This window comes from Cololabis saira, chromosome 8 (assembly GCF_033807715.1).
Source record: "Cololabis saira isolate AMF1-May2022 chromosome 8, fColSai1.1, whole genome shotgun sequence".
NCBI classification, from domain to species: Eukaryota; Metazoa; Chordata; class Actinopteri; order Beloniformes; family Belonidae; genus Cololabis; species Cololabis saira.
The window spans coordinates 21,266,849-21,279,872 of NC_084594.1; the positions used below are offsets into that span (position 1 = coordinate 21,266,849).

Sequence of the window (13,024 nt, forward strand, 5' to 3'; positions counted from 1 at the left end):
CTAAACCATCATATTTGAATCATTAGTTTAGACAGTGCAGCCAGAGTGAATTAGGGTGAGGTGCATCAACACCATTCACCCCCCCCACCCGACACACACACACACACGGACACACATCCTCCCCTTCCACCACCCTCTTACATCCCAGTCACAGAGTAGCCAATGGAACAACTGTCATTATATTTTAGCAGTAACACCCATCCGACATCACTCCTCCCCTCTTTTGTGTATGTCCGTTTGTGTATGTGTGTCTGTGTGTGTGTCTGTGTATCCTTTTATGTGTCTCCATGCTCAGCAGGATAAATCCAGTCTCTCCTCTATTTCCCCTCTCTCTTTTCTATCTGCTTCTATCCCCCTCTCACACACACACATTCAGGTGCTGCTCTTTGACAACTCTCTGTTTCACAATTACACACACTCCAAACACACAAACTCATTACAGGATTCTTGTTGGTCCACTTTTTTTTCTTTCTTTTTTTTTTTTTCCTTTAGCTGGTGCCATTGAACTTGAAATTTTGCCTTCATGGAGGACTACCACAAACCTGACCAGCAGACAGTGCAGGCGCTGAGGAACATTGCCAACCGCCTCCGGATCAACTCCATCAAGGCGACGACTGCAGCGGGCAGCGGGTGAGTTTCACCCACTTTCATCCACATGCACTGCCTGTACTACTACTACTCTTCACTATAAACAATCTATGTTTGCATAACATGATGCAAACTTAATTTTTATTTTACAAGCATGCACTGACAAACACCATGACAGCTACAGTAAATCTGCTGAACTATGCACATGCAGATGCACGCAAACACACACAAACTTAAGGAGCCAAAGAAACAATGTGTTCTCTCTTCGTGCTCCTAGTTGGGTCTATCGACCAAATAACTTCATTTTTTTAGTATTATTATTTTCAGAAATCACAAATAATGTATCTTTTTATTGGATTAAATTAAGATTTTCATACTCAACTATCTTCTAATATACACAATAGTACCTTTGAGAAGTAGTTGACATTACTGTAAAACACTTACATCACAACCAGCTTGTAGAGCAAATGACATGTACGGATTAAGATGACGTGGTTCTATGCAGTCTCGGACACGATGAACTATCATGTACAGCTGTGTGTTAATCAGAAATTGCGAACAAGCTCCACTGTTGCGTGATTACAATGATCACAGCAGTCACGTTTACTGGGAGACGGAATCAAAATGTTAGTTATAAGCCAAAATCTTTTTTCATGCCGTGGTCTCAGTAGAGCGTTGATGGGGGATGCAAATCCGCTTACTTGGTGCAGATGTGCCACTACGGCCATTTTGTTTTTTTATATTCCTTCTTAGACAAAAGCAGTGAAGAGGAGGAAGTAAATATTATTGTTAGAATGGCAGATATTATATATTTTAGAGCTCCTGCCTGTAGTTGAAGAATAAACTAAATTTAAGGCAGTTTAACTCTTCGTTTGAACATTTTTTACGATGTCAAGAAAAAAAGATTTAAATAATGAAATGTCATACGTGTCTCCCCAGAGGTCATGAACCTTCACTTGCTTTCATACATCTGCACTATGCATTGCCGGAAAAAACTCTAAAATCAAAGCAGTATTTTTAATACCAATGTCTTCTCTGCTGGACAGACACCCCACATCATGCTGCAGCGTGGCAGAGATCATGTCCGTGCTTTTCTTCCACACTATGAAGTACCGCCCTGAAGACCCGAGGAACTTCAACAATGACCGCTTCATCCTATCAAAGGTGAGAGGTGCTCAAATACATGCGTCTGTATGAATATAAATAGGTGATTTAGAAGCTTCACATTTGAGTCTCTCTCTGTCTCTCAGGGTCACGCTGCTCCCGCCTTGTACTCCATGTGGGTTGAAACGGGATTCCTGAAGGAGAGCGATCTTCTCAGTTTGTGCCAGGTTGACTCCACCCTGGAGGGACACCCAACCCCCGTGAGTCGTCACATACACACAGCACCTCAGGGATTATCCCACTGAGCACAACCGGTGGATCAACAATAACCATCATGGTATTTGTGCATTTCAGAAACAACAATTTGTTGATGTAGCTACTGGATCGTTGGGACAAGGTCTTGGTGTGGCCTGTGGAATGGCTTATACGGGGAAATATTTTGATAAATCCAGGTAACCCTTTGTAAACGTGCACAAAGATGACAACTGTAAATTATACTGTTGTGTGGCAGTTTTTGCAGCTTTAAGTGTTGTTTTTTTTTATTTGTTTACAAGAACCTGAAGTTTTACTGTATGCATGGTGAATTAGTTTTACATTAAATTACAGAAATAAGGTTACCGCTAATATTAAGCTCCGCCCATGTTTTGGATGGGATCTACAGTGTGCGTCTGCAGCTTGCTTCTTTAGATGAGGGAGGATATTCCACATTCAGCGGGTGTGTGCTGAAGTTATACATGCTCTGCTCTCACGATTCTTCTGCTCTAATAACCACAGGCGCAGCAGTCATATCTGAGTTATTTTTACCATCCAAGCAGATTTCGTCTCAGAATTAAATACGGATATTGCACTTTTAAACACGTGGATCGGTCGTCCGTTTCTGTTGTCTGAAAGTGATTTTAATGGCTTAATCCCTTGAACGAATGTCAAAATGAGAAGTATTGCTTTGCATAGAACAGATTATTCATTTTAAGCCATTTCACCTTGACCGTATTATCTGTTGGTATGAAAAAATAAGTAAAAACCTTTACATTTTCTTTTAAAATGATCATTTTCACCTTACTTTAAATTAATCTGTTGGAGACCTGTTTCACCGAGAGGTGTTAAAATTCTGCAGATGCAGCTTCAGAAGTTTCAAAAAGCTTTCACGATTAATAATAATAACTGATAAACATCAAATCCCTTTGAGATAATCCGTCTGGTTCAAATTTTTTTTTTTTGTATGACATTTACAAGTCCCAGATAAGAATCCCCCCCACACACAGATGTAGTCACACAAATCAAATAATCTTGTCTTATTTTCCACTTCAGTTACCGTGTGTACTGCCTGCTCGGGGATGGTGAAATGTCGGAGGGCTCTGTCTGGGAGGCCATGTCATTTGCCTCCTTCTACCAGCTTGACAACCTGGTGGCTATCTTAGACATCAACCGCTTGGGCCAAAGTGACCCTTCACCCCTACAGCATCATGTAGAGAAGTACCAGAAGCGTTGCGAGGCTTTCGGGTAATGGAGCATTTTGAATGTACAGTATATGCTACAATCTTATTTTATAAATATCCTCCTGGTGTCTATGTCTATGTGAAGCAATGGTAAGTTCGATTGTGTGCATGTGTGTACATAGTTGGCATGCCATCGTTGTGGATGGCCACAGCGTGGAAGAGCTTTGCAAGGCTTTGAGCCAGCCGCGCCATCAATCCACTGCAATCATTGCTAAAACCATCAAGGGAAAAGGCATTCCAGGTAATTGTTTCTCTTCATCTTCAAATGCATTATCCTTGGTTTTCAGTAAATTATGCACAAAAGGTCACCGCATCAGCTTTTTTTTGGGAGAGAGATAACCAATCTAATAAAAAATGCCTGTGAACTGTAATGCCATGTTTGTGTGGTTTCAGCTGCAGAGGATAAGCTGGGCTGGCATGCCAAAGCTCTGCCCAAAGACATGGCTGAGATGGTTATGAAGGATCTGCAGAGCCGCATTATGAACAGCAGTAAGCATCTGTATCCGCCCGCTCCCGTTGAGGACTCCCCACCTGTCAGCCTGAGAAACATTAGGATGCCCAGTGCACCCAGCTACAAGACTGGAGAGAAGGTTTTCCATCTCTGCACAAACACAGACTCCTTTAATACACCCGTATATTAAGCTTTTGTGTTGTCTGTGCAAAGATTTAAAAAAAAAAAAAGGCTGTTAATCCTTGATTCTCCATAGATTACTACTCGGAAGGCATACGGGATGGCACTGGCTAAATTGGGCCGCTATAACGAACGTGTTGTGGTCCTTGATGGAGACACCAACAACCTCACCTGCTCCGAGATCTTCAAGAATGAGCATCCTAATCGCTTCGTTGAGTGCTACATTGCTCAACAGAATATGGTACTATGCCTGATAAATCTCCAGAATAAGCCTCTATGAATAAATGTCTGCAGCTCAAGTCTTGCCTATATTATCAAATTAAACAGGGTTTGTCTATTAATAGTAAAGGGATGGCCAATGATAGTGCCAAAGGGCCTTCTTATGGATAATGTGGCAGGTGCTGACATTTTAGTTAGAAGACACCTTTGCTTTGTTGTTGCTATTTCTTTTTTTTTTTTGTGTGTTAATATGTAGACAGTCCTTTGTCCTTTTATGGCTGCAACAGCAGCCATACCTAATGTAGGTCAGGCATGCGTATGATGATAAGCAGTCCTGACAAGTGTATTCAGAAGTGAAATATTAATCAGTGCACAGGATGGGACCATCTGGTTGAATGTATAAGAGAAGTCAAAAGGTAAAGGCTGCAATACGTGAGACTTAAAAAAAAAAAAAGATTACAATTATCGCTGAGACTAACACCGCGACATGAAGCTATATCATTTCTCTTTCATTGTGCTCGTAAAGGGAAGAGTTGGTTTTATTTTGGTTCAATAATGAGAATCCTCACATCAAATGTTGCTTTTGACGAAGTATATAAGCTGCAGGACTGCCGAGACTTTCTGGGAAAAGGACAAAGGAAATTATTTGTAAGAAGAGGTATGCCACTGATTCCATCCATATGGTGAAATAAGCTGCAGCGATCTTTGGAAAACTGACAAGCTACTTATTGGTCTTTGGTTCAAAGAGTCCTTAGCATATGGCTTTTGCTGCAAATATTTGACCCTCTAGGGATCTTTTTGTGGTCGGGTTCATGCAGTGTATGTCTGTCTGCCACTTTGCCCATGAAAATGGTGCAGTAGCGGCCGTGTGCTTGTATGAGGACTAAGAAACAATAATTTCCTTTACCAGGTCAGTGTCGCCATGGGATGTGCTGCCCGGGAGAGGAACATAGTATTCGCCAGTACTCTTGCTTCCTTCTTCACTCGTGCCTATGACCAGCTTCGCATGGCAACAATTTCAGACAGCAACATCAACCTGTGTGGCTCCCACTGCGGTCTGTCCACTGGTTAGTAGACTGCTGTTAATGAGCCAAGCCCACCACAACCCCTCTCACTTACTCCATCACACAACACCCTCACAAAATTCTACTTTTATCTCCTCACACTGCATCCAACCACTTCTCAGCATCCTTTTCCTCAGCCTATATTCACAATATTGCTAATAAATGTTAAAAGACAATTGTGTGTTTGTCAATGTCCAGTTATCCTTCTCTCTATTTCCCTCTAATGCTTTTTTCCTTACCCTTTGCCCCCTTTGGACTCACAGCTATCATTCAATCCTCCCCCTTTTCTCCTTTCGTGTGTGCCCTGGAAGCTGTCAGCAGGGAACCAAGTGTCCCTTTGTTAGAGCAGGTACACTGCATGCAGTCTGGCTTTTGGGCCACGAAACCTGCATGCATCAGCTCACCCACCCAATCAATTGCTTTTAAGGGTTTTTTTCCCTCATTACTAGACCCATGAAATCAATGGCAAATGTTTACGTTACAGGAGAGGAGGGCCCTTCTCTGATGGCTTTAGAGGACATAGCTATGTTTAGAGCCCTTCCTACTGCAACCATCTTCTATCCCAGTGATGGTGTGTCCACAGAGAAGGCTGTGGAACTGGCTGCAACAACAAAGGTATTTCAAATACTCTTGCAGAGTAATGGCTTCCTTCCAGGATCAGTTGAGCTCTTCATTAGAGGGAAAAAAAAATCCTTTACAGTAACATTGCTGTCATTCTCCCCTTTCAATTAAGGGTGTTTGCTACATCCGAACCAGTCGCCAGGATAACACCATCATCTACAACAGCAACGAAGATTTCCATGTTGGTCAGGCAAAGGTAAAAAGCTTTTTGAGGTTTATGTAGCTGATAAGGCAGTATGAGTGAAACGATTGCTTGAAAATGAAAATACAGTACACACTAACCTGACAGACACCATTGCATTTCCCAGGTGGTGTACCAGAGCAAGGAGGACCAGGTGACTGTGGTTGCAGCTGGAGTGACTCTGCATGAGGCCCTCGCTGCCGCTGAACATCTAAAGAAAGGTGCAGCCCTGAAAAATACTCATTTTAAGTGCAGGAGGAAAAAAACGTAGAAGTTACCGTATTTTCTGGACTATAAGCCGCTACTTTTTTCATAGGTTTTGAACCATGCGGCTTATACAAAGGTGCGGCTATTCTGTGGATTTTTCTTCCACCGCTCGGGGCGCTCTATCTGGAATTAGAATCAAAACTAAGACAAAATAAAGGCAAAGGCTAAGGCAAAAGAAGAATACACTACTACTTCTTTAGCAGATAGAAGTAGAAGCAGATTTCAAACAGATAAATAGATAAATAAATACAGGTTATTTATCTTTTGGTTCTGTCCGTTTTAATCAGCAAAGTTGCTGCCGTGTTAAAAGACACTGTTAGAAAAGGATCTATTTAGGTAGGAAACATGTACATCATTTACAGTTCAAAAGTGTTCTGTACATGTAGTAAATATCTAATCTAACAACATAAATATCTGCGGCTTGCATATCTTTTTTTCTAAATAGGGCAGATGTGGCTTGTATGCAGGTGCGGCTTGTATATCTTTTTTTAAATAATTTTTTAAAAAATAGAGCGGATGTGGCTTATATGCGGGTGCGGCTTATAGTCCAGAAAATACGGTACTTTTTTTATTTCACATAACTCATTTTAAAATATTTAGTTTAATAAACAATTCTTGCTTAAATGGACACTAAACAGTCTGAGCATGAATGTGTCTTAATGACTTAAATTATTAGTCACTGGTTCTGACCTTTGAGTGTGTGAAATAATAGCTCAATTGCTTTTATTAGTAAGGTATTATTTTCTCATTCTTTTTTCTGCTTAATTCATCTCCCAGAGAGGATCTTTGTCAGAGTCGTTGATCCTTTCACCATCAAACCACTGGACGTCAAAACCATCATCGACCACACGCGTGTCACCAGGGGACGAGTCCTCACTGTTGAAGATCACTACTACGAAGGTAGGTTTCCATAAAAGTTAGTCACGCTGCACAGCTTTTACATAATGCACGACCACCACCAACCTAAGTACAAAAAGCTCCTTCGCATAATGATGCTCTAGAACCTTCCCATTGGTCCTTGTCCTGGAGCGTGCTGCGATGGCACGTTTCCATTGGTTCACTGGCGGAGACATGTTGTGGTGGCATGTACTTATTGGGTTAGAAGCTGCCTTGTTGTGTGGTCTCATTGGAGGGGAAGGTATCGGCACTGGAGTGCATTTTGTAAATGCACGAGCTACAGAGAGCCAGAGTGCTGTCAGATTTTCTTAACGGAGCATGTGCCCATGGGGCTGTCTGTGACCTAGATAGCACAGTCTGACTTGACTTGTGCCTCGCAAAATAAAGGGGATGGGTAATGGCGCAGACTAGTCTGGACAAGGTTATATGCAAGCTGTTGTCAGTCTGAGGTTTTGTGGTTCATTTTGACCAGGTTCGGAGTTTGGAGTTTATTTTATTTATAACAGGGACAATACATATTAATGAACATATACATGTAAATATGCAAGATTATAGCCAACGGCTAATTTTCATCTTTAGTCCCTTCGGCAGGTTAATGTCAACAACATAAAATAATAAAATCAATAAAACAACAGTAACGACAAGTAGAACAGTTAGCTTCCATGGCCAGTAGGCAGGAGGAGCAAATACAAGAGAGAAAGCGTGTCCTTAAAAACACAATAGGACAGAAAAGGAAAAGAAAAGCAAAGACAATGAAAAGTATAGTGGATCATGAAACATACAGGCCAAGGGTCAGGGGACCATACGAATTTCAGTAATATTAAATGCTAAAATTAGGTATCAAAGGGCTGATTAAAGTGCAGAGTGCTGAAGTGTTAAAGTGTTAGGTGCGTAATTATATTGCAGATTGCCCGATTGCACAGTAAATATAAAGTGCTATTTTAAATGGACAATACTCAATACATATTACATTATTTAAATACCAGCAATGACAGTTTTATGGTACTGGGAGTACCCATTTTAGGAATATAAAGTGCGTCTTGCCTTGCACATAGCCCTAATACTTAAAAAGTCAATGAAGATATAAAAAATAGCGAAAATATTAATGGAGGAAGAGGGAGTTGTAGTAATGATAATAGAGCAGTGATGTTTATGTATGTACTCAGTAGAAGTTGCAGATGGTACCCCAACAATTAGCTGACATTAAACAAATATACATGTTTTAGGCACGGTTGTGGCAACCGTGTGTGATGTCCAGGTTTAGTTAAGTTGTCAAATTTTTTCTTTGTTTTATATTTTATTAATTATTTTTTATTTACATTGATTTTCTGCCTTATCATCTAACCAAATTGCCCTTTCTTTCCATTCCTCTTGATGCAATAAAACATTACTCCTAAGGTGGTCTGGGGGAGGCGGTGTCTTCGGCGATGGTCAATGAGTCGGGCTTCAATGTGCACCGGCTGGCCGTGTCCCACGTTCCCCGCAGCGGCAAACCACACGAGCTGCTTAAGATCTACGGCATCGACCGCGATGCCATCGCCCAGGCCGTCCGCAAGATGCTGAGCAGCTCCACCAATGCCAAGTAACTTTCTCTGTGCCCCACCCGCCTACCCGTTCACTCCCCCGCAGATGAAAATAAACAATCCAGTATGTTTTTAATTCACATGACACCCAAGCTCTTTACAGTCATTCACTGTGGATTTTCTTAAATTGTGTGCTTAAGTGTTGTGATTTTTGTGCTTTTCACCTTAAAGTAGAGATCCACGTTAACCTTCTTTTTGTGCATTTATCACATCCCACACGAATTCATAGATATATAGGTAATAAAATGTGGCCATAGCTGACTTTGCCATTGGTGGACCCCCTCCCTCAAAAAAAGAAAAAAAAAGATTGTTCCATCTTCAACATGTGTGATGCTCTCGTGTGTTTTTTAATGCTCTTTGATTGAGCTGTTCAGCTGGAAACGGTTATGTATTGTTCTAATGTTGCTCTTAAGATTGGGGTGGGGCATAGGTTTGAAGTAGGTGTTTATCATGACGACAGTGTCAGGAAGAAACTAAGTGAGTCGTTGTTGTGTAGAAGGTAGTAGAAAAAAAGAATGAAACAAATGTAAGAAGGTCATACAGAGCAATCATACCAAACCACAATTCATACAGTACAAAGATGCCAATTTTGCGGCTTCAAAAAGTCCTTTCTCCTCAGCACTGTTTTTGTTCTGGATTTTAAAAGAACCATGACAAACACACCTCAGGACTGCAGGTCCATGCAGTGCTGACAGAGAACAGGTTATAAAAGCTGCGGCTGAGACAATCAAAGTAGAATGGTAGCTTGTTACATCAGACTTATGAACATGAGAATAAACACTTTCTTTGCTACTTGAAATTTTGTATGTCGTGTACTTTCATGTAATAAAACCCTCTGCATTTGACTTTGATAGTTTGTGTTGACGTGTGTTTTTCTAAGATGCATATATGCACCATTTGGTGCTTTTATTTTGAAAAGTCAATGAAAGCTCTATTATGGAGAACATTAAACAAAGTACCTTTTTTTCTTTTGCTTTGAATTTCAGTTGATTCTCTTGCTGACATATTTTGACATGCTTTCTGATACATATATGAGTGACTCTATAAAGTTTATCTTATCAAACACATGTCTGCGATTGCACAAAATGTATTGCCTTTAAATCCACCCTCTGGTTGAAAATCATTTCTACCACCAGGAAGTTTGTGTCCTCAGTTTCCTGTTCAAAAGAGAGAAAGATAAACATTTTGATTCACATTTATACAATTATTTCAGCCTTTAAAAATACCATCTTACCACATCCATGGTAACAGTTTGAAAGCCCACCTACCTCAGAGAGCTGTATTTCCGTTTAGCTCCCCTTAGAGCAAACATTATGATTCCGCATCCATAAGACAGTGTGTACACTGAGAAAAAAAAGCACAATATTCAATCTCCTATTTGCACTTCTTACATGCTGTAATCATTTAGTGGTGTTTACCATGATATGAGCTGAGGTTCAACGTAGCCACGAAAAGGGCAAAACCAAATCCCCAGTACACATCTGAAGAGAGTAACAGAGAGTTTACTTTAACACTGCCAGCAATATTATTCAGATTTTCTCTTAAGCACAAATTATGATGAAACACTGATAGATTCCTTCACCTTCAACAGTTTTGATCATCAGGCATAAATTATTCTTGAATGATAGTCTAAACTAAAGTAACTATAACGCTCTGAAAGAAATCAACAACTACAACATTATTATGTCGTTGCATATTTGAGGTTTTACCCATATACAGGGATACGCACCTCTTCTGTCATAGGGAGGGCCTTTGCATCTTTTAGTATGAGCTGGCAGCTCTGAGAGGAAACAGTAAGAATCTAATATTGACAATGTCAAACAAAATCTGAGTGGGAAATTGTAAAATGACAGGACTGGATAAAAGAAAACTGAGATTGTAAAAACAGAAGAATAAAGGGAGGGAAATAACATCGATATCTAAAAGAAAAATGAAAAAGAAAAAAACCTTACCAAAAGCTATCCCCATGATTTCAAACATTATGGTGAAAAATAGGCCAAGAACTGAAGGAACCGTGAGGGCTGGAAATCAAACAAAAGTTGACATTTTAACACAATTTTATCTGAATTATGCAGTCATATATAAAAGAGAACAGTACCTTTTTAAATTAAGCAAATCCAATATCAAATAAAAAACACTGAAATAGTGAAATAAACTAAGATTTTGAAGCGGTTTTGTGAAGAACTAAGCCCATACTATAATTCAAAAGCTAACAGAACCACCATTAGCTGCAATAACCTGAAATAAGAATTTGCTCCGTGACGTTTTCTGTGACCTGTTTTTCCTTACTTAAAAAAATAAATAAATAAATAAAGCTAATATTGTTTTTACTTCTTTTATATACCTGGTAAGTACCAAATGATTTTTATCACACTCTTTTTAACTCTGAAAAGGGGGAGTAATTAAATCTTCCCACATTTCTACTTATTAAGTACAATAAGTTGACTTGATGAATAGTTGAAAAAATAGATTGATTAAATTAATAACTGCTTAATAGGGTATGACATGTTTTGCTGTTCATATGAGGTCTTCTTTTTTTAAGACCTGGTCATTTTTCCTTTATTTCCTGAAACACTTAGAACTTATTGTGGACTTTGTTTTTTCACATGGCATTGCAGTAAATATTTGACTCAACAGATAAAGAATTAGACGTGTATAAGGAAATGCATTTTGTTCAAACATGGTTTATGACTATATAACAACTTGGATTCAGTGTTTACTTACAATAAAATGGCCTATAAAGTGCTGTTCCACACCCCAGACCAAAGCAGACTGAGTAAAAATGGTGATATTTGTCTGAAAAGGTTCAGAAAAACCAGTTAAAAGGGACAGGTATTTTCAAAACAGACTAAAATTCATTTTAGGCAACTTTGTATCAGAGATTTTACGCGCTACATACAGTGCTGGTAAAAGCCAAAAGTTGGATCTCTTCTATTTTCCTGAAATAATACCAGAACAAATAACCCGATAAACACTTAATTGAATGGAATAGAAAGAGAGAGGGCACAGAGAATTTAGTAATATTAGAATAAAACATAATTTCTGAATATATCGACATAGGGTTGAAACGAAACCTTACCATTTGAGGTCAGCCTCGGGCTCCTGATCAGTGTAGCAACACAAAACTATCAACAGGAAGCACGCTGCTTCACAAAGCCAGTCAAACGACTCTACCTAGCCTTGCCCATGAGGAAAATCCCTGATTAAACACTTTCGCTTTCAGTCACATGCATCATGTTTTCATTTCTTGAAAGTATAGAATGTGGTGAAGTTAAACAATAACAATTGTGTTTATCCTCTATTTTCAATGAAAATGAGTCCTCTTTTATGACAAAATAGACAGATACCAAGGGAAGAAACTTGCCTCATTACACCTTATTTAAAATGAATCAAATCAAATTACTCTTACAATCTTACATTTATCCATTGTGTTGTTATTTTAAAGTTTCTGATGACAAATTTAAAGATTTTAAAAAAAATATATTAACAGTATGAAATATTGATAGTCCAATTAAATTGTTTCATAGAAACTTTCTTTCAAAGAAAGACATCTCATCTCTGAGACATTGTAGTTGGGTTTCCTTTTTAAATCTTTTGAATAGAATAGTTATCTGACCATTTTAAATGTAAAAATGCAGAGTTAAGGACTGCACAAATTATATACAAAGCCAGAAATAACTCTTTGCCCGGACAAATACAGCAAATGTTTCAGGAAAGACAGGGGAGATATGAATTAAAGGTGCAATATGCAACTTCTGAGAGCTAGCAAGCAGACGCTCCAAACCACCCGCCCATTTCCAGTTGTGGAGCTACTCATCCTTTCACAGAGAGCATGTACAATCTCTGATGTCACGTCAAAAACTATTATTTGTAGTTTGAGTGTTGCAAATTCACATTACAAATCATGTTTTAATAGCAGAAAAAAAGACCGCATTTCCACGTAGGTGCGGGTCGCCGCGTACCCTACGCCGTAGGCTCTGCGTCGGTGTAACGCGGAACCATAAATCAGCCTTCAGTCGCGCTGTGAGCCTGAACCTGCAGCCCGTCAGCCCCTCTCCTCCTAGGAGGAGAGGTTAACTCTGAGCTTTGTTGGTTGGTTTGTTAGTTTGCTGGTGGTTTTGTTCTGAACACCTTTCTCTGTTTCTCATTTTGCTGGGACGTCGGGTCCCTCCGCCGAGACACAACTTGCGGTATGCGTTCATTTTTATGTCTAAAAATGATGCGCAGTGCAGACCCAATCAGAAACGGTACAGATATTTTGGGATTTTTTATATATATAAAAGAAATACATGACTTCACACAATACACGCGCTGGGTGACGCCTCCGCTCCGACGTCGTTGCTACGGCAAGCCGTCAGATCAGTCAGTGATGT

The 13,024-nt window shown here is 39.6% G+C and overlaps 1 protein-coding gene across 2 annotated transcripts; it reads left to right on the forward strand.

Moving 5' to 3' along the window:
* The first annotated feature begins 247 nt into the window (after window positions 1–247).
* tkta (transketolase a) lies at window positions 248–9,502 on the forward strand. Of its 2 annotated transcripts, XM_061727168.1 has the most exons (15): window positions 248–376; window positions 493–630; window positions 1,635–1,752; window positions 1,839–1,952; window positions 2,047–2,144; window positions 3,001–3,192; window positions 3,311–3,429; window positions 3,582–3,778; window positions 3,896–4,060; window positions 4,949–5,105; window positions 5,587–5,717; window positions 5,836–5,919; window positions 6,032–6,125; window positions 6,949–7,071; window positions 8,467–9,502. In XM_061727168.1, exons 2-15 carry the CDS (start codon window positions 524–526, stop codon window positions 8,652–8,654), a joined length of 1,887 nt encoding a protein of 628 aa, XP_061583152.1. In that variant the 5' UTR covers window positions 248–376; window positions 493–523; the 3' UTR covers window positions 8,655–9,502. The 2 variants fall into 2 exon arrangements, with proteins under 2 accessions (XP_061583152.1, XP_061583151.1); XM_061727167.1 differs by having other exon boundaries at window positions 324–630.
* The last annotated feature ends 3,522 nt before the right edge of the window (window positions 9,503–13,024 follow it).

Excerpts from the sequence above, each read along its gene's own strand:
- tkta (XM_061727168.1), top strand. The coding sequence starts at position 524 with ATGGAGGACTACCACAAACCTGACCAGCAGACAGTGCAGGCGCTGAGG. Across the intron at positions 4,061-4,948 it reads ACATTGCTCAACAGAATATG|GTCAGTGTCGCCATGGGATG; the intron begins GTACTATGCCTG and ends TTCCTTTACCAG. Across the intron at positions 7,072-8,466 it reads TGAAGATCACTACTACGAAG|GTGGTCTGGGGGAGGCGGTG; the intron begins GTAGGTTTCCAT and ends ATTACTCCTAAG.